The 21,183-nt window shown below is 45.9% G+C and overlaps 1 protein-coding gene across 1 annotated transcript; it reads left to right on the top strand.

Annotated features, from left to right (window-relative positions):
• The first annotated feature begins 439 nt into the window (after positions 1-439).
• LOC308396154 (STE20-like serine/threonine-protein kinase) lies at positions 440-21,154 on the top strand. Its single transcript, XM_080881274.1, has 19 exons — positions 440-733; positions 838-1,346; positions 2,802-2,966; positions 6,970-7,018; positions 7,276-7,425; positions 8,959-9,031; positions 9,142-9,336; positions 9,572-9,653; positions 10,367-10,498; positions 10,921-11,670; positions 11,749-11,879; positions 12,021-12,144; positions 13,188-13,367; positions 15,704-15,833; positions 16,663-16,787; positions 18,015-18,206; positions 18,286-18,411; positions 18,490-18,603; positions 19,304-21,154. Exons 2-19 carry the CDS (start codon positions 1,197-1,199, stop codon positions 19,448-19,450), a joined length of 3,015 nt encoding a protein of 1,004 aa, XP_080737400.1. The 5' UTR covers positions 440-733; positions 838-1,196; the 3' UTR covers positions 19,451-21,154.
• Positions 21,155-21,183: the final 29 nt, after the last annotated feature.

The following is a 21,183-nucleotide window of genomic DNA, read 5'->3' as shown; positions in this document are numbered from 1 at the left end:
TTTTTGTACTCACTTTTGTCTTACTGTCCTTGTCACTCTTTCTGTTCCTCATTGTACTACCACAATGTTATCTTTTATGTGATCCCTGTTTTACTTCACTGTATGTCTATAATGTGATAAATAAAGTTTAAAAAAAAATAATTCATTTTCGATTATTTCGCGACTAGAATCCTGGAAATAGCGGTTTTTCGGTCACGTGACCTTTAATCAACTTTTTCACTTTTCTTAAGTGCTAGAAGGCTTTCGTGTTTGTACAAAGTATTAAAAAGGTACGTTAGCAGCATTTCTGTGTGTGAAACTAAATATTTCAAGGCATATTTTGTCTCGCCAATTCGGCGCGTCTACGTTTGCAGTGGCTGATGGGAAATGTAGTTCCACGAACACAAAGAACCCCGACCGTTCCGTTTATAGAAATGACAGAGACCGTTGAACGCAATAACACCACAACGACTGAGTAAAGCTGGGTGTGTCGGCTGTTTTCCTGGTGGGAATGCAGCACGGGAACCGTTTAACCGTCAGCTGTGATCGGTCTCTGGGACAGACGGGGGCAGCAGGAGACCGGAATCCGCGCGCCAACCTTCAGGCACGAGGAGCTGGGAAAGAAAAGACCACCGGCACGCGCACTCGTGGACGCGCACCGACACTAAATCCGCTAGAATACTAAAGCCGTCCCACACCAGGGAAAGATGACTGTTTTTAACCGTTTTAGCGAATAATAATACACGGACCAACCGTACGTGTTTTTTATACCCTGAAGCAAACTAATGAATTACTCCGTGGAAAGCGACTCGGTCATTTTGAAGGACTCTTATCCCGTGTTTTTTTGTCTTTTGGCAGAAGAAAGAGCTCCGCAGGGCTGTCGGGCCAGTGGGTCGCCAGGAGTTGGAACAACGACGAGCCTCCAGTAACACTTTTATTACTTTACAGCAACAGAAAATATTTTTTGGACGAATTTTAAATACTAGAAGACGTCTAAGTGATCCGTTGGTGTTTTCAGGCGTTAACAATGACCCGTGATGTGAGAAAGCGCGTTCAGTGGACCGTCCAGAACAGTGTCAAAGGCTAAGCTAGGTCTGAGAAAAGCCTTCATAGTCGTTATAACTAATGACACACATGGTCAGCCAAAGACCGACGCTGAATCCATACTTCTGTTAAAGTTGAATTCCTTCAGGAACTTTCCAGCAGAATAAACCACGATGTCGTTTTTTAATTTTCGTAAAATATTCAAATTGGGAGCGGAGAAGAAGAAGAAACAGTACGAGCACGTCCGCAGGGATGAAAACCCGGAGGAGATCTGGGAGATCATCGGTGAGCTGGGAGATGGAGCCTTTGGAAAAGTCTTCAAGGTAGGCATTTTGTGCTCCACCACCCATTCGTTGCTCTGTGCCACACGTCTCTTGCTCGGGTTTAATGATAGTGTTTCCTTTGGAGTGTCTCGTGTTTTTCCCACTCGCATGAACTTTTGGTTCTGGGGGCACCCTGCCAGCAGCAGGGCCACCTCAGTCATTTCCACCCCCTACACCTGCTCTGTAACAGCCAGAGATGGTGTCAGGTAGAGTGCTGCTTTGATGCTGTTGTGCTGACAGGTTTCGGTTTGGATGTTTAGGTCCGTGGTTTGATTTGATCCTAGCTGGAGCCTCATTACCATGACAGACAGTAAATATTATCACACAGGAGTCCAACGCCAGGAAGTCTGCATGTTCTGTTTGCCCCCTTTGTTGCCGGATGCTATATTTGGAGACTTTTAAATAGTTGGATTTACCCAAGACTTCAGGCCAGTGTATCATACTTACGTTAAGCCTAATCTTCCTCCACATTCAGCCTCAGGGTTGCTAGTTTCCCAGCATTTCACCCGCAAGCCTTTCATCACTTATTTTGTCCTCATCTATATATTTCTATATGCTGTTGTGATATTTTAACTGTAAACTTCCAAACTTCCTTTTACAGGAGTTTGCAGGGATAATGGAAATTTGACCATGCCAAGTAATCCCCCACCTTTTTTCCATCAGTCTGTTCTCACATGTATTGCACATTTAATATTATACACCTTTAAAGGGTATAAAGTCGCCACCCCTCCATAATCCAGGTTCTGTTGGAGGTCTTTTTCTGTCAGACACATCACCGTGGTCTCTAATACTGTAGGGTCCTGAGATATGACTAAAGCTGTGTCTTTTTTGATGGATTAAAGTCCTAAATGATCAGATTAGTTACATTTGTTTTCTGTTGAAAGACAAACCAAAGAACTGTTGCATGTTTGTGCTGCACTTCAGAGTCGAGCTGCAGGAGATCCACAAATAGTAAACTGCAGTTTTATGTTTATACGTCTGGGCTTTGGGCCATCGCGGTTATGCATTACATCACCAGGGCAGTACCCACACTCTGATTCATAGAGCGATACGAGTTCTCCATTCTGAAGAATGGATTAGTATTAGTATATTGTAGGGGGTGCATCAGTGTTTGGCACTCAGGTCACCAGGAAGTGGCTGAATCCCATATCGCAACAGCGACTTCATCGAGAGCTTCCTGTCTGCAGAGAAGCCAAAACAAACAGGAGAATTTTCCACTTTGGCGAGACGTGTCACATCTTCTGCTGACACTTTCAGACCTGCAGCACAGCCCAGTGTTTGTTTGTTGGTTGTTGAGCCATTGATCTCAGTTTGAGGTATTTCTGAGGTCTGGGGTCAACAGCACTTCAGATCTAATATAAACCACCTCTGGCCTCCTGAGTCTTTAGGACAAGTGTCTAGAGGAGTGGAAAGTTACTTGTTCTCATAATTTCCAAAAATATTTTAATCTTACAGGCTCAGAACAAGCAGACGGGCGTCCTCGCTGCAGCCAAAGTTATTGACACAAAGACCGAGGAGGAGCTGGAGGACTACATGGTGGAGATTGACATCCTCGCCTCCTGCGAGCACCAAAACATTGTCAAACTGCTCGATGCTTTCTATTACGAGAGCAAACTGTGGGTGAGTAGAAGGATGTGCTGTGTGATCACTGTGTGACTGCCTGATGAGGGGGATTATGGGTCCAATACAAAGCTTGCAGAATCACAAATTAGAGACGGCTAGATGTCAGTGCAGCTTTTGGGACACACTGCTGCGTGCTGTCGGTGCGAGGCTCTTCCAGTATTCGCTGCTGTAGTTTTCTTATCAAAATGTGTGGCCAAAGTTCACACGAGCTGCCGAAACTAAGAGCCTAAAGTGCTGTTAATCATCATACTGGTTTATAATCCATCCGCTTATGATATGAGCTCATATTTAATGCCTTTGTTTTCTCCCCAGCTATTTATGTAACACAGATGAGTGTGTTTTGATGACATTTATAATTCAAGTGAAAAAAACCCATTTAGGTATTTTCACATCATAGAAGCTGATTTATGCATCGCTGTAAACACTGATGAGCTTTTCAGACGTGCTGGCAGCACACGTGACTGTAGCCTGAGGACTGAGGCCATGTTCCTGGATAAATGTGCTACTTGTGAGGGGGACTCATAGCTTTCAGTCACATGACTGATGCAGAGTACTGGAGGGGGAAAATGTGCATTAGTATGACACTGGGAATCATCTGATTATCAGAGCCGATATTGTCTCTAGTTGTTTTAAGATTTCCTACGTCATTGGTGACGGCTGGATTGATGCTCAAATCGTTACTTTGAAGGAAGCCTAGACTCACTGTTGGCTATCTGAAGTGATTAAAGTCAGGCAAACGTTAATAATCAGCTGTAGCTGATGGGTGTGCTTCTCTAACAGGTCTGCGTAGGTTCTCAGTCATCCAGGTCCTGGTAGTAAACTGGACTTCTTTACATTTCTTGAAAGAAGTCCTGTCGCTTTCTTTCCCAGCTTCTTAGACTCTCTGGCAGAGACAAAGACTGAACAAGAAATCCTCAGCATTAATAAGGGAACAACGATGGCATTGGCTACAAAGATACACTAGTAATGACAAATGAACAGCCAAGTTATCAGACAGCCTCAGACGAGCAGAGAACATTCAGGAAAAGGATGAAGAGAAACCCTCACTGCTAACTAAACTAGCATTCCAGTGGCTTTCAAATTGCAGAGCAAAGCAGGCGCACCACAAGTATAAACGCTGGAAGCTCTTACCTAGACTGCATCACAGGAACTGCACAAAGTCAGCACCGAAGTTTAAGTTAAGCTGCGTGTGTGCACGAGCGCAATAACCAATGCAAATTGGGTTACACTAAACAACGCTCTTTATTTATAGCACATAAGGCAACAACTTCACCAGAGCCACTGAAACACTGCAGCCTGCTGATGATGAACTCAGTCACTTGTCAGTTATTATGATTGTGTGTTTCCATTAACAGATGGTAGCTGTACTACAAGCACCTTTCCTCAGTATTGGTTCAGCCATGCTGCAGCTATTGTGGCTGCAGGCTCACCTCAGTCATTTGGGAGCTTTTCAAATCCAAATAAAATATTCAGACACGTCCCCTGAGCTGCTGGAGCTTATATAGCCATACTCTAACAAACGTTTTTTGCACAAATCAAACAGACGTATGGGAAAAGGTAGCCTGCCACTTGCACCAAGCCTGAAATGTATAAGTTCATACTGAAACAGCTCAAGCACGTCTGATTTAAATCAGGAAATGTGAGTCTGCACTAACATTTCAAAGGAAGATTGGGCCTTCATGAGCGTTCGCGCTCACCTGTACATGTGAGCGTTCTGCCCTTTTCTTCCTTTTGTCCTGTGAACAAGAAGTGCCGCCTGATGGAGGCTGATGTCTGTCAGGTGCTGAACAGGTGCCACATTCATGCACAGAGGAGGTGCATGAATCATCCCACATTAACCCAGGAGGAGCTGGCAGGTGACGTTCTTGATAACTGCCTCGTGAATCGATGCCACCTGCTGACCTTTGTTTCTCTTTCACTGCGCTGTCTAAACTGAACACTTCCGAGGCTCTGCTTTGATTTCTGTGCCGCTTCCCGGCCTTGAACTTGCAGGTGAGATCACATCCTTCCTCTCTGTGCCACATGAATGGATTAGAAAGTATGCGGGTGCGCAGTTCTCCATGCATTCATGTATGTGTCAAATAAACAAATAGGAGAGGAAGCCACAGCCCTGGCCCACGATTCCTCTCCGCGCCGCCGCGACTGTGAGGACCATTGTGTGATAGCGGAGCCACTAAAACAACAACACGCCTACAGAGAAACACGAGAACCGTGTGTGTGCGCGCACAAGACCGCTCTGATACTGGAGGCATTGTGTGTCCTGTGAGGGCTTTGTTTTGGGAAGTGGAGCAGTCTTGAAAAGCTCAGCTGTCTTGGAGGGCTATTCAAACTTTACGTTACAACCCGTCTTTTTTCCCCCTTCCTCTGTACTTCCTGAAAGATTTTCCATTTTTAACCTCGAGCTGACCCTGTGTGAAAAGTTTGGGCCATAACCAACGGATCAACCACAAGTCGTTTCTCAATGGTTTCCAAAATTGCAGAAGTGCAGCATTACTTCCTCTTCTGTGGGTGTGGCGTTCAGCCAAATGTTCCCCAAATCTCCGCAGGTGTGTGAGTGAACGTCACACCACATGGCTGAGCTAAGCTCACAAAAGACGCTCCAGATGCTTTGTCTTACCTCCTGCACATCATCCTCATTGCTACCTGAGCCTCTGTGCCCAGAGATAATCCTGTTAGCAGAATAAGGTCTGGAAAGATAGCGATTAAGCAGGCTAGGTAGCAGCTGTGTGAAGCCTTTCCACAATGTGGCCCCAACTGGGCCAATCCTCTTACATCAGCAGCCATACTCAAAGCTCCTAAATGCCTTTAAGAGCTCAGAGTGTTTCATTCATGCAGGAGGCGGCGTTCATTCTCACAGTGGTTTCATCAGGGTACATGATGATGATGATGAGGAGGAAGAGTAGGAGCTCTGCTGAGTGTTTTTAATGTGTACAGTGGATGTTCCAGTAATATTTCTCTGAGCCAGCGTCTGTTGGGCCATGAAGGTGTTCCTCAAAGTCATTTACAGTAAATGTAAAACTTTCAGTTTTATATGTAAAAATAAAATTCTTGTGACGTCTTCATATTTAAAAAAAGAAGCCGCGTCCTGGGATTTAATAATGTTATAACTGTTAGTGTGCAATCCACCTTAACCAATAAACTATCTGAACGTCAAAGTGAATCAGTGAGGACGCAGAAGGAAATCTCATCTTCATCCTGTGTGAAGCTCAGAGATGATTAAGTGTGACCACCGCCCCGTTTAACCCGGGAGAGCGGCGAGGGCGTGGAAGTCTGAACCAGAACCAGGCTGGACCTGTTTCAGCACTGCTGGGAGCTGTTGGCATGAAGTTGATCACACAGAGGTGATCGTTGCCTCTTCACTTCACTTCAAACTCCTCACAACGGAGGAGGAAACTGTGAGGAGTGTGACATAAAGCAGAAATGCAGACTCCTCTTGGGATTGTTCACCTTTTACTTTAGAGGTGAACATTCTCTGCTCACACTTTTTCAAGTTTCATTGCAGCTTATCGTTAGTTTGCGATTATCAATGTGTTCCATGCAAACTCCAGACACCTGCTGGTAACCAGTGCAGTCACAGGGAGGTTTTTAGTGTAGCAGCCTCTTTGCAACAGCCAGCAAACCTTCTCCAACCAGTCACAGTGTTCCCAGACAGGCTTCGTTACAGTGACCGAGTCCTTCACCCTGACTACAGCTCCACCTCAGCTTCACAGGCGAACGTAGCTGTGAGTTGTGGAAATCCAGTCAAACTGCCCTCCATACTTTTTGCTGGCCCTGGGCCATCGGCTCAATGTTTATTATGTGGACCCCTGATGAGAAGCTTCCAGAGCCTCACAGCAGATTTCAGAGGTGACCGGGTTCGACCGGAGCCTGCCGCCTCGTCAATGACCTGCACTCTGTTGGAGATGTTCTGCAGCACTGTCCTCTCTGCACATACTGGTACACCGTGTGCTTTACATAAACAAATGCATGTGTTCACACTTCTCTTTCCTCGTGTTGGCAGATACTCATCGAGTTCTGTGCAGGAGGGGCCGTGGATGCTGTTATGCTCGGTGAGTCAGCATTCCCACGTTGCACACGGGTTATAACATTAAAGAAAGCTACTCTCATGGCAGCGCTAACCAGCTAAGGGAAAAGAGCCAGTTTTAAACTTGAGACATTTCTCAGCAGGCCACCCACATGTTACAGCGTTCTTCTCCAAGACACTAAATGCAACTTTAGCCCTCATTACCACCTATGATTAGGTTGCATTAGTATGTGAGGAATTGTAAGTGTGCTTTCATGTGACTCCCTCACCCTTTCCCCGCAGAGCTGGAGAGACCCCTGACAGAGCCTCAGATCAGGGTGGTGTGTAGGCAGACTCTGCAGGCGCTCGTCTACCTCCACGAAAACAAAATCATCCACAGAGACCTGAAAGCCGGCAACATCCTCCTCACGCTGGACGGTGACGTCAAGCTGGGTAAGGGCCAAGTGACACCCAGCTGTTAACAACAACAGTCCAGGATCGAGACTCTGACTCAGACCCTCAGTTCACGGATGTTTAAAATGGAGAGGGAGAAACCCAAGAAAAGAATTTGTGCTTGTTTCTCATGAGAAATCATCAGTTCAGTCTGACATAGATGAACCAGCATGAAAACTGTTGTTTTTTATGGCATCATCTAGATTTTTCCTCTTTTTAATCTTTCTAATACAAGAATCTTGGATGATCACGTGACTTGTCTCATGACTCTGTGCAGCTTGTTCTAACAGTTTTTCCAGAAACACAAATATTTGCTAGAAATTTGACCTGATTTTTTTTCTGCTGGTAACGACATGATGACCTTGTGTCTCTGGAGGGAGGAGAGATGGTCACAACTAAAGGGAGATTTGTTTAAACTCCTTCGATCCTGCTGGTGCTTTGAGCTTCATTGCTAATGTGGTTTTATCTTTATGATTCAGAGAGAGGCACAGCTCCATCCAGATGTTTCGTTGAATATCTTCTGGCTTTTAGTATCTTCTTGTATTGTCGATGATGATGATGGAGGGAGTAATGATGTTGGTCGACTCCCACGTCAGGAAGGTGTATTTGGGCCGTTCCCATCAGCGTTACGCTGACATCAGTAATATGATCAATGCAATGACAGGCTGATGGTTACTCACCATGCTGTGGGAATATTCTTCAAACGCTTTGATTTGTTCTCATGCCGAGTCAGATTAACTTGTCAGGGACTGTTTTAAGCCTCATTGACTTCTCATTTTAACTGTCAGCTGTAGTTTGGCTGCACAGCAAAGGTCAGCTAGTAAACACCCATACACACCACTCACAACACACCACATACACACTAACAGAAGAGTGTGTGCAAAAGTTGTTAGTCTGCGATAAAGACTGTGCCTGGTTCAGTTCTTTCACACTCCTGTCCAAGCTCAGACTCTTCAACATGTTATATAACAGTTTCACAGGTGTGTGTGTGTGTGTGTGTGTGTGTGTGTGTGTGTGTGTGTGTGTGTGTGTGTGTGTGTGTGTGTGTGTGTGTGTGTGTGTGTGTGTGTGTGTGTTTTTTTAAGCGTGTATTCATATCTTTGTGGGGACCAAAAATTGGAAAGCCTTTGTAACAGCAGAGGCTGTTCGCTGGAGCTGCTCAGCGTCTGGGCCGACATCCTCAGCAGATGCAGCGCTGACGCTTACTTACACGGGGATGAGTCACTGGGGAAATGACACACAGCAAGCATTTTGTCCAGTGACATAACACACACAGAGGTGCCTGTGCATCTGCCTGCTGGGACGCGGATGAGCGTGACTCACTCATGATACAAAGAATGATGCCTTCATGCACGTGTAGCTGCAGGATGAGGTTTTATGTCGTGTTCATGCCCAGAAATCTGTGATTGAACCTCTCAGGACCCGTTTTCCGTTTTGAACATTTGGCTTTTGAGGCTGCATTTGGAAAATAAGTGATGACAGTGACATTCCTCTGGCTAATTTCTGGTTTTGCTTGAATCACATGACTTCCAGCGGACTTCGGTGTGTCTGCCAAGAACACCAAAACACTCCAGAGAAGAGACTCTTTCATTGGAACGCCGTACTGGTGAGTCAAATGTAAAACAAAAAAGCTTTTGCTTATAAAAACTGAAACACACGCATCAGCGCTAAAAAGAGGGGAGCTCAGATTTCTTTTCTTCTTGTGTCTAACTCCAGGATGGCTCCAGAGGTGGTGATGTGCGAGACATCCAAGGACCGTCCGTACGACTACAAGGCTGACATCTGGTCCCTCGGGGTCACCCTGATCGAGATGGCACAGGTTGAGCCGCCAAACCATGAGATGAACCCCATGAGAGTTCTGCTGAAAATAGCCAAGGCCGATCCTCCGACGCTGATGCAGCCGTCACGCTGGTAAAACACAACTTTGCTTCTTACTTCCTGCACATCTTCTTTATTTATGTTGTTGGATTTTTTTTACTGCTACCACAAAACCATAACCATATTATTTCTTAAAGTACACACACACACACACTTAAATAAATAAATTCACAACTGTAGAAACCAAAATAATTTTTGCGTCAGGCTGTAAATGTGAACTTCTGCTGTAAATCTGGAGTCTGCATCATTTTATGACTTCCACCTTTAGGTCTCCAGAATTTAGCGATTTCCTGAAGCGCTGCCTGGACAAGAACATCGACAACAGATGGAGTGCGATGCAGCTTCTGCAGGTACCTTTGTTTCAAACATCTCTCCAGCTAAACCCCTGAGCACTTGTTTTCTTTTCCTTAAGCCCCACACCTGGACACTCCCCAACCCCTACCCACGGCCCACCTGCCGTTAGAGCGTAAGCTGGCCGGCATCTGTTTACCTGCTCGGCGTCGGACTGACTGTCCCAGCGAGGCTCATCCCCGTGTGCTTGAGCTGACGTCAGCAGAGCGGGCTTTTCTTTTTCCAAAGGGTTTAAGGTGCTCGGCCACGTCTGAGCCACTTACTCACAGAGAGGACACGTCAGTACACACCGGAGCACGCCGAGGCTAACGGATTGTTCTGTGCGGACGAAGAGCTCAATGGGCTTAAAAATAGAAAATAGCGGTCTGCCGCCGATGAAGGTTTTGATATCAAAGAAGTTACATATTCTCAGGCCGGCGATCGAATATGTGCAGCAGGTTTCTAAGCCGAAGAAGGTGAGCTGTAGCGTTTCTCTCTGAACAGCGTGCTGATCTGTTTGTTGGTTTTTGCGCTCGGACCGCAAGAAAGAAGAAGGGTGAAGAGTAAAAGCTGAAATGGTTATTTCAGGTTGTTTTGATGTACTGTGAAGAGTTTGCATCTCGGTCGGCAGTTAAAATGGAGAGTTTACCACAACATGTTCCCCCCACTGGGTGCTTCTTTTTTAAATAGTCTTTATTTCCTGTTGTGGTGTTTTTCTTTCTCTTACGAGCAGCATTCATTCGTGTCCAGTGTGGCGGACAGTAGGCCACTGAGGGAGCTGATCGCTGAGGCGAAGGCTGAGGTCACCGAGGAGATAGAAGAGCACAAAGAAGAAGAGGAGGAGGAAGAGACAGAGGCACGTCTGGTGAGTGGATATGGAACCTGTGCTGCACTACTGTGAATCTGTGTGTTTGTAGGTGTGACAAATACGTGAAGCTTAATGCCAGAAAAGAGCTTCCTGCTGTTTCATTTCTTAACTTACAGCTGCAACTGCAACTTATTTCAGTTATAAACCAGTGATTGATCTACAGCTTGCATGAAGTGCCTTACTTGGAAATGCATTTAAAGGATAAGAGGTGCATGCAAGTTTTAATGTCCTGCTGTTGCAGTGAAACACAGGGAGCATCCTTCTTTTTAGTGTTAGTCTGTCTGCACAATCACACCGACTCTGGAGGAGAATCTGCAACGTTGTCTAATGCAGCCAGGATTTTAGTTTATAAGGAGAACGGTCACAGTGAGTTCCAACACAGTAATTTGTCTCCATTTCCTCCTCCTCCTCTTCTTTAGGGTCATAAACGCGCTCCTTCTGATGTCAGCGTCGGCAGTTCTGAGGATGAGAAGCTCCCCCTCTCTCCCTCCAGCTTGGAATCAGTCCCTGAGAAGGCAGAGCCAATTCTTCCTTTGCCCATACCTGCTGATCTCCCTGTGGCCAACCACGTGGTGAGCACCAGCTTCGTAGAGGAACCTGCTGCTCCTGCTCCTACTCCCACTGCAGCAGAGCCTGCAGAGGAGGCATTAAACACTCCAGTTAAGGATGAAGAGGCAGAAAAGAAGCCGGTAGAGGAAGAAGTCCCAGAAGTTCCTCTGGCTGATATCTCCCCACCAGAGTCTGAGCCGGAGACACCTGCTAAGGAACTACAGCAGCTGGAACTAGCTGTGGAGGATGAGAAGGAGGTGGACACAGCTGAGGATGAGGAGCGCTCAAAGGTCACTGAGGCTTCTCAGGAGGAAAAGACGCCCATCACAGAGCAAGCAAACACTCCAGCAGAGAAGGAAGAGGAGGAGGAAGATCGGTACAAGCATCTAAAAGTGACTCTGACACTACCAGATCAAGATAACGCTGTCCTGAAGGAGGAGGATGGAGAGAAGCCCACAGAGAAGGATGAGAAGACGGTGCCAGACAGAGCGAAGGACAACAAAGAGAGAGATTCTGATTCTGGAAACAGCTCAGCTGCAGATAACAGCAGCGTAGACCTGAATCTGTCCATCTCAAGCTTCCTGTCCAAAGCAAAAGAGGCTGGATCTGTTTCCATACAGGTAACGCACACAGTCCACACACTCGCAACGACAAAATGTCACAGAGGCATCTAAAAACTCGCCTCTGGGGTCTTTCAGGACACCAAGCGGCAGAAGAAGACGCTGAAGAAGACTCGCAAATTCATTGTGGATGGAGTGGAAGTTAGCGTCACGACATCAAAGATCATCACAGACAATGACACCAAGAACGAGGAGATGAGATTCCTCAGGTAGTCCCTGCTTTTGCATAAACGGCAGGCGCCACTTCAATGCAAATATTATGAAAATGAGTCATACAGGCAGCTTAGAGCACAACCCGACTGTGTCACGCTAAAAAATGACACGTGATTAACATCCTCCCTCCTCCTCAGGCGACAGGAGCTGAGGGAGCTGCGTCTCCTGCAGAAGGAGGAGCAGAGGGCCCAGCAGCAGCTCAGCAACAAGCTGCAGCAGCAGAAGGAGCAGATCTACCGACGCTTCGAGCAGGAGACCACGGTCAGTCTCTCGTAGGCCGATTGTTATTCATCTCTGTCTCTCTTCCACAGCATGTCTTTATCCCGTCTTCCTTCTCTCACCACAACCAGCAGATGGCCCCGCCCCTCCCTGAGCCTGGTTCTGCTGCAGGTTTCTTCCTGTTAAAAGGGAGTTTTTCCTTCCCACTGTCGCCAAAGTGCTGCTCATAGGGGTCATATGATTGTTGGGTTTTCTCTGCATGTATTATTGTAGGGGCTGCCTTACAGTATAAAGCACTTTGAGGCGACTGTTGCGATTTGGTGCTGTAGAAATAAAATAACTGAATCTAATTTGCCTTTAAACGTGATATAACTATAAGAAAAGCCGTTAAAGTTTAGGCCTCATCTGACCAAGCACGCTGATGAGTTCTCCATAAAGAGGAAGGATTTCCTGCATCAGTGTTTCAGAAACTGTCTTTACTGTTTGAACGCTCACATTTTACAGCCTCACACCTGCAGTCGTGCTTGGACGTCGGTTTGCCTGATAACCTGCATACGCTCGCTTTATGCGCCGAACAGCTCAGTGATGATTAATGTTTTAAGGTCCAGAGTTTTGAATGAAAAGGTGAAATATGTGGTGTGTGAGCAGAACAGATACTCCTCACGCTCTGCAGAGGAATCTGGATCTTTTTGCAGAGCTCTCCTTGCATCTCATCACCGTTTCTCCTGTATGTTTAAAATCCAGCTCATTGTGTGGTGAAGTCAAATTTAGCTTTTTTTATAGTCAGCATAGAAAATATTCAAATGAGTCACGATTTGTCGCACACTATTGGCCTGTGTTAGACCTGTGTTCCTCTGTGAAGGCCACCCGGCCTGTTTATGGGGCAATAACACAGAACCTGCAAAGCTTGTTTCCCTTCCTGTGAAGGTGCTGCAGGAAAAGCTCAGTTCACTGCTGGAAGTGTTGCACCTGATAGTCTTTTGTTTTTTTATCTGATGCAGATACTATTGCAGGTTTAGTAAGTAATATATACGCTCACGTTTGGATTCTCCATCTGAGGTGACTGGTTCCCGTCTGTCCTCCAGAGTAAGAAGCGACAGTACGACCAGGAGGTGGAGAACCTGGAGCGGCAGCAGAAGCAGACGATTGAGAGGCTGGAGCAGGAGCACACCAGCCGGCTCAGAGACGAGGCCAAACGCATCAAAGGCGAGCAGGAGAAGGAACTCGCCAAGTACCAGAACGTGCTGAAGAACCGCAAGAAAGAGGTTAGACGCGTCTGCGTGCCTTTCACCTCCACACGTAGCCCTCAGAAGGACGGGATAGCTTTCTATTTATAGTAGCTTGTTTTGACATTTGCAACCTACCCCATCCCCCACCCGCACACACACCCACTTCTCTGATCTGTCTTATAACAGCTTGCGTAACCTGCGTTTATCTTGGTGAGGGTTAACTCGGTCTACGCTGCCACCTCTCATTTACTTTCTCATCGAGTCCTAAACTACCCGCAGCTTTTTCTAATTTTATTTCCATGTGCTCCTCGCAGCTGGAGTTTCTCCAAAGGGTTGTGAAACAGCTTAAAGACGATATTATCCAACCCCGTCTGTGGAGTTTGAAATCTTAAAAGCTGTTTTGAACTTGAACTTGTTCTTCAAAGTAAAAAAAGTAACAGGAAGTTGATATCTGACTTTCGTCTTTGAAATCCTGAGCCTGCTGTACCTGACACGGGTTCAGAGTGCTGCGATCCACAGGGAGCGGCTCACGGTGTGATTCAGTCCTTTCAGATGTCCTCGTGTACGTTGTGCAGGATGTGAACATTGCTCTGTGTCACTGAGGCCTCCTCAGATCATTTCTGGACTTTCATCTTATAATATTTAAATAAAACTCGACTGAAACTGTTTGGAAAAGCAAATCAGGCAAAGATACTTGTTGTAAATTCCTGTATTTAAAGAACGTTTTAAATCTTCTAAAATGACTCCAATCATCTGAACGTGACTCAAAGTCCAAAGTTCAGCTGCGGCTGGACTGGACTTTAGTCTGTGCTAACGCTTCCATCACAGGGCGGTGCACCAAGTCACGTCCTGCAGACAACATACAGAACTGATGTCATGCAAGACGCTGGCCATGTTTTTAGCTAACCTGAGCGTAACAGGCGTGCAGTCACTTAATGATTAGTGATAAGTAACACAGTAATAATGTGTTAAAAAAATGTAATTCAGTTAAAAATGAACCAGGAGGCATCAGCACGGTGGAAAGTAGGGCTGGGTGTCGTCACTGATTTCTAGAATCGATTCGATTTGAATCTGGGAAATTTTGCCTCACACAGTCAGAAATATTATAATTCAGATCATGCATCAGTACATTTCCATATTTTTATATTTATAAAAAGAAAACTGACACTTGTGAAACTTTGTCAAAGGTGTGAGCATCACAGCGAGGCCTTTGTGTCAAAGCAGCTGCGGATAAAACACAGAAAAACATGAAGGAGATTTTCCTGGTCTGGGATTTATACAAATATTCTGCAGTAAATCGATTCAGGATTTTAATGAATCGATTTCACGTTATCCAAGCTAGAATCGATTTAATCGATAATCAAAACCACCCCTAGTGGAAAGGTCCAGTTTAGTGACTCCAGTTAGCAAAGCAGACAATCGTCAGCACCAGCCAGACGTCGCAGCTCTGTGTCTTTCAGAGCAGGACGAAGAAGAGCTACTCGAAGTTGTGAAACAGCAGAGAAACGAACTCTAACTGGAAACACGAAAAACTAGACTTCAGGGAAAAAACAGCTGGAACCGATTATGTGATGTGCATGTAAAAGTATCATACACAGGAAACGGCACTAACAAGCCCTTCTTTCATCTCGATCAGAATTAAAACTTCACATAATTATTTTATTCGTTTAGAGCGAGCAAACTGGAACAAACACATGAAATAAAATCACTCTGGTGTCATTGCTCAAAATGAAATGCAGTCCACTGTATGGATAAAGACATAAATATGTCTGCTCTGTTTTCTTTAAGAGCAGCTCATTTTCAAACGTTTGTGTGTCACCGTGCTGGAGTCAAAGATCATCTCCTCTCTGTTCACCGGGCCAAGTAGGTCAGATTAATGTGACAGGCAGGTGAAATGTCCTCTAAGGACAGCTGCAAGTGTCTAGTTCATCGGTTCAAACCACACTTAGCCTGTGACAGAGACACACACGTGCGGTGTATTTATATCCTTGTGGGGACATCTCATTGACATAATGCTTTCCCTGGCCGCTGACCCTAACCATTAAAAATGAATGCCCGACCCTGACCCTGACCCTGACCCTACACCTAACCATAACCTCATTGTAACCCTGACACTAAAAGGCCTTCAAACTTGTGAGGCTCGAGGGCTGTTTGTCCCCACAAGTATAGTAAAATACCAATTTTTGGTCCCAATGAAGATGTTAATACCCGTCCACACACACACACACACACACACACACACACACACACACACACACACACTCACTGTCATGTGTGAATGTGAAGTTCCCTATTTAAGTCGTCCAGGGCGTTTGGATGATGATCACATGCTCTGTGATTTGCTGACATCATTTCTAATCTGGCTCATCCAGGAACAGGAGTTTCTGCAGAAGCAGCAGCAGGACCTGGACAGCGCCCTGAAGAAGATCATCCAGCAGCACAAACACGAGCTCGCCACCATCGAGAGAGACTGCCTCAACCACAAGCAGCAGCTGCTCCGAGGTAAACGTTCGGAGACAGATCACCATCTAAGGATGGACTTTAAAACGGAAAAACAGTTTTAGTCTTTTCCAACGCGGTCTGCTTGTCTGAGTCATGTGCACAGTGTTAAATTCGTCCCACCCGCAACAAATACTTCCTGTTTTATGATGATAAGCACAACTAAACGTAGTACTTAAACTTAACTAAGCAGATTACGTCTGGGTTTGAGTTCCCAGATGGTTTGGATTTCCGTGATAACGGCAGAAATCACTCGTATGGCTGAGCCTTGAAGGTCTCACTGCGACCATAAGCTGCACCCCCCCAACAGTGTTTTTCTAGTTTTTATGACTGTTTATAAAATAAACCCGACTCAAGAAAGATGAATGTTAGTATTATATAACAAAGAGCATTCCTCCCCTGAGATGGTTCCTGCTGTGCCGACACTGTAAACCGCACTCAGACTGATGTTAGCAGCTGTTTTCACCTCAGAACATAAAAACTGAGGTTTCTGACCGTCACCCCTTCCAGTCGGAGCGAGGTGGACGGCTGCCCGTTGGCACAGACTGGGACTTAATCCCATGATTAATATTCCAGGAGCGGCACAAATAACACTTCTCAGAAATGCAGGTCACGGGAGGCTGCAGCTGTGCTTCAGGAGCTCAGGACGAGCTCCGGCTGGCAGCAGAGGTCAAATGTGAACCGTCATTAGTAAAGTTAACGCTGAGGTCTGGAGCCTTTTTCTCTAAGAAGGACAGATCTGGAGCTGCTTATGTAGTGAAGACGTTCAGCCTGTGAACGCTTCCTCTGTGCACTGCTTCAGCTTTGTCTTTTGATCTGTGTCTGCGTACAGCACGGGAGGCCGCCATGTGGGAGCTGGAAGAGCGCCATCTGCAGGAGAAACACCAGCTGCTCAAACAGCAGCTCAAAGACCAGTACTTCATGCAGAGGCATCAGCTGCTGAAGAGACACGAGAAGGTACGGCGTGGATGCTGCTGCTGGTTCAGTTTGTTAGGTGACCTCAGACGTGCACGGAGAAACATCGTCCACCTTAAAAGGACGAAAATCTGTCAGGTTCTCCTGATTGAGTCACTTTTTAGTTATTTGATGTTTTTTCATTTAGGTCGAGAAGCTAAAGTGTTTGACTCGAGCTCTGTGTAAGAAAAACTGATGATTTAACACCGTTATTAGGAAAAAGGAATAAAGGAGGACAGATGCTTCCTGGGGCTAGTCAGGCTCGTCTTGTGGGGGTAACCTCCGCCTTCACTGGACGTTTGCATCAAACCCACACGACAGATTTACTAACCAAAGTCATCCATCCATTCTCTTCCGCTTATCTTGTCAGGGTCACGGGGGGGTGGAGCCTGTCCAGCTGTCTTAGTGCGAGAGGCAGGGTCACCAGTCTGTCACAGGGCTCACGCACACAGACAAACATTTGTACTTATGGGCAATTTAGAGTCACCAGTTAACCTAACCCCACTAACTCCACACACAAAGACCTCAGTCTGATGGTGGGATTGAAGGACCCTCGTGCTAACCACTGTGCCACTGTAACCACAGCCGGTCCTTCAGCTTGTTCTCGAACCCCGAGAGTTTTACTTCTACTCGGATCCCGTTGATTCTCTTTTAGTCGGCACGAGCTGCATCTAAGGTCAAGGTCCAATTTGTTTATATAGCACATTTCAAACAGCCGATGCTGCACAAAGTGCTTAACAATATGAAAATGGCATTAACGTGTGAGGCTCTATCACCACGAGATTTGAGAGTAGTCCGTGGGATGGACAGGATGAAGAGCGAGTCAGTTTAACACTGCGCTCCCTTAGAGACTAAATGTCCAGCTTCTGAAATTCTGCTGAAGGTCACAACAAAACTTCACAGACACCGAGTGGCTCTTCCCACTAAATCCAGTGATTTCTAAACTCTGGCCTTTTGAACACATCAAATCCTCTGAACATCCTGTTCAGCTCTGTTAGAAGCTGAGTCGCTGGAGTGAGTGTAGGATTGTTCTTGAGCCAACTGCTGACGTCCTGCTGAACCCGTCGTGACTTTATCCAGCCTGTTCCTCTCTTCTCTTTGTGCTTCCTCTCAAACTTTTCCAGCCAACTTTACTGAAAGATGCACAAAACTCTGTCGTCTTTCTTGTTGCTACGTTTTATTCTATCTGAATGAAAACCCTCATGAATGTGTTTCACGTCGACCGTACAGGAGATGGAGCAGATGCAGCGCTACAACCAGCGTCTGATCGAGGAGATGAAGAACAAGCAGACGCAGGAGAAAGCCCGACTGCCCAAGATCCAGCGCAGCGAAGCCAAAACCCGCATGGCCATGTTCAAGAAGAGCCTCCGCATCACCGGAGCCATCATCAGCCCCGAGCAGGAGAGGGAGAAGGTCAAACAGGTGAGCCGCCGCCTTCAGCTCGGAGAGTGAAACGTTCCCTCAAAGAATTCCAGCCTTTAGTCAATAATCGCGTCTCCAGTTCGCAGCTCAGGAAGAGAAGAGGCAGAAGAACGAGCGGCTGCACCAACAGCAGAAGCACGAAAACCAGATGAGAGACCTGCAGCTCCAGTGTGACGCCAACATCCGCGAGCTGCAGCAGCTGCAGGTCGGCTCCGGTAACCACGCCAAAGTCCCGTTTGATAAAAGACTGCAGTAAAATAACGTAACTCTGTTTTTGCTTCAGAACGAGAAGTGCCACCTGCTGATCGAACACGAGACCCAGAAGCTGAAGGAGCTGGACGAGGAGCACAGCCTGGAGCTGAAGGAGTGGAGGGAGAAACTGCGACCCAGGAAGAAGGTAACAAAACAAAACTGAAACAAAAGGTTTTCTGGTGAACCGTTTGAACCTTCTGGGGTGGCGACATCACGGGCGATACGAGGAAAATCTAATATCGCAGTATTTTATTTGGCTATATCCTGATACATGATATATATCATGAGCTGCTGCAGCTCGTATCACAGCTGGTTTACTCAAAGGTTTCTTTGGTGTGACGTTCACGTGCTGAGTTTAAAACACTCTTCATGTTGCAGTGCATGACTTTTCAGCCTCTGGAATAAATACTTGGCTCTGCTGCCTTTTGTGGCAACAGTTTTACGGCATGCGTTTCAAATGATTGCATTTTGTTCGACATCTGAAATCCAAACGACTCCCGATGTCGCCATGTTTGTCCCTGTGTGGAAGGATAAACACTGGGTAGAGCATTTTCCGGTCGGGAGAAACAAAACTCAGTGAATTCTGTGCAGACAGCTTAATATTTGCATGGCAACCTATTCTCAATATTTACAATGACGTCATTTTAACCATCGTTCGTGGAAAAACTCGCGATACATCGATTCGATATATCGCCCGGCCCTACACGTAACGTCTAACAATGTGTTTAGGAAAGATTTAAAGGTGTGGACTGTGCGTCGTATCACCTCAGTCAGGTGACCCCACAGTTTACCTGAGGCTCATTACACGAAGGAAACTGAAGCATTTCCATGTGTGTGCTCTGCAGGCGCTGGAGGAGGAGTTCGCCAGGAAGCTGCAGGAACAGGAAGTGTTCTTCAAGATGAGCGGCGAGTCGGAGTGCCTTAATCCCTCCACCCAGACCCGCATCTCCAAGTTCTATCCGATCCCCAGCGTCCAGTCCACCGGCTTCTAGAGGACACGACGTCTGCACACACACGGACAAACGAACGGACGCACCGACGGAGACGGTGAAGACGGAGCCGTGCTGCCTTTGACCTTTGACCTCTGTTTTCTATCAGGATCCATTTGAAGGAGAGTTCGTGTGAAGTGCTCAGTCCAACCTTCCTGAAGTATTTTTCTAAACAGTGCAGTGCCTGCAGAGTGTCTGCATTTAAATTCAATTAGTTCCCAATTTTATTTGCTGCTCGACGTTTTTCCCATTTAGATTTTTGCACAAAGGAAATGATGAAAACTAGTTTCACCACTAAATCTGAATAAATAAGATCAGTAAGCATCACTTTTAAGTGATGATGAAGGAGAATGTATTGCAGATAAAAGAGGAGCCTCCTGTCGAAGGGCTGATGACGTTTGATGAACGTCATCAGCCCTTAGCTCGTGATCTGATGCATGACTTTAATGCAGCGTTTAGGAACTTTTACTGCAGGTTTTTCTTCAGAATGCCTTCAGTCTTGAGCTCAAGACTATTAGTTGTTTAGGAACAAACCCTGTGAGGAAGGTGGAGACTGTTAGGAAGTCACTGTGGTGACAGGTGGAAAGCATTTACGTCAGCCGGGTCATTTTCCTTGTTGTTGTTTGTAGGAATGATATTCAGGGATAAAGAAGGAATACAAGCTGCAGTTTTTAAGACAAATAACCGGACGATGATGTGACAGGGCGATCTGATTTTAGGGTTAGAGCGAGCTTCCCTTCAGAGTCATCTCCTCGTGTTGCTCTGGATTATTTCTGCTCGTTTTAAAACGTTGATGGAAATCCCGTTTCCCCACAAACACTTCTGCTTCACACAGATTTGACTTTCACGTTCTCGCCTGTTTCTCAAATTATTTTCTTCCACATTCAGTGTTCGTCTCTCCTCCGCTATTGAGTTATTGAAGGATGCTTTCACAGAGCTCACCGCCTGTCGTCCTCGGCAGGTTTGTTGATGGAGGCGCTTCACACCGGCACAGTGATACAAAGTGACTGCCACTGCTGTAGAAAATAGTCCCGAGGTGCACGAGGAGATGATCTCAACTGAGAGATCGGTCAAACCAAGTCACATGACTCCTTCACACCTCATATTTGCCTCGTCTGTATTTTTGCTGCCACACGCAGCTCAGCAGGTTCGGACTGTAACACTGTTTTAGCGACTAGCCTTAATGCTACAGACGTGGAGACCCTGCATACCTGTTGCGGCTGCCTTTGAAGGAATTCTGAAGCTTATTAACAGTTATTGAGGAGGTGGGACGGCTCTTTATTAAAAAATGCACAACATGAGCTTTTTGCAGTTTTTTTATTATTATTATTATTAATTCTGATGTAATGTTATAAAAAAAATTGGACCTGACTGGTTTAGGCCATCTCCTCCTCTGATTGGTTCATTTGATCATCTCATCTTCTTTGATTGGCTGTTATTAGTTAGTCAAAGGTGTTTCATATCATATGTACAAAAAAACTAAACTCGGTGAAGGAGTGCTGTGCACCTTTTACAAAACGGCCTCAGCAGTTATTTATGTACGAAAGCTGATCGTCCACCACAAACAGTTACAAAATTCTGGTTCTTAACTTCTGAATGTTGACTATAAAACAAACAAAAAAAACATCACATTTTATAACATGTATAGTTTTTAGAAGGCCTGTAGTGCTGATTTTCATTTTCATGTAAATAAACTTTTCTCTCTAACATTGTGCTGTTTCGTTCTTTATATGGAT

This window comes from Rhamphochromis sp. 'chilingali' (genome assembly GCF_963969265.1).
Source record: "Rhamphochromis sp. 'chilingali' genome assembly, chromosome: 4".
NCBI classification, from domain to species: domain Eukaryota; kingdom Metazoa; phylum Chordata; class Actinopteri; order Cichliformes; family Cichlidae; genus Rhamphochromis; species Rhamphochromis sp. 'chilingali'.
The sequence above is the reverse complement of the archived record's forward strand: the minus strand, read 5'-3'. Positions and strand labels throughout refer to the sequence as shown.

Coding starts and splice junctions, on each gene's coding strand:
- LOC308396154 (XM_080881274.1), top strand. CDS start 1,197: ATGTCGTTTTTTAATTTTCGTAAAATATTCAAATTGGGAGCGGAGAAG. Junction 7,426..8,958: donor GGACGGTGACGTCAAGCTGG/GTAAGGGCCAAG, acceptor CATGACTTCCAG/CGGACTTCGGTGTGTCTGCC. Junction 10,499..10,920: donor AAGAGACAGAGGCACGTCTG/GTGAGTGGATAT, acceptor CCTCTTCTTTAG/GGTCATAAACGCGCTCCTTC.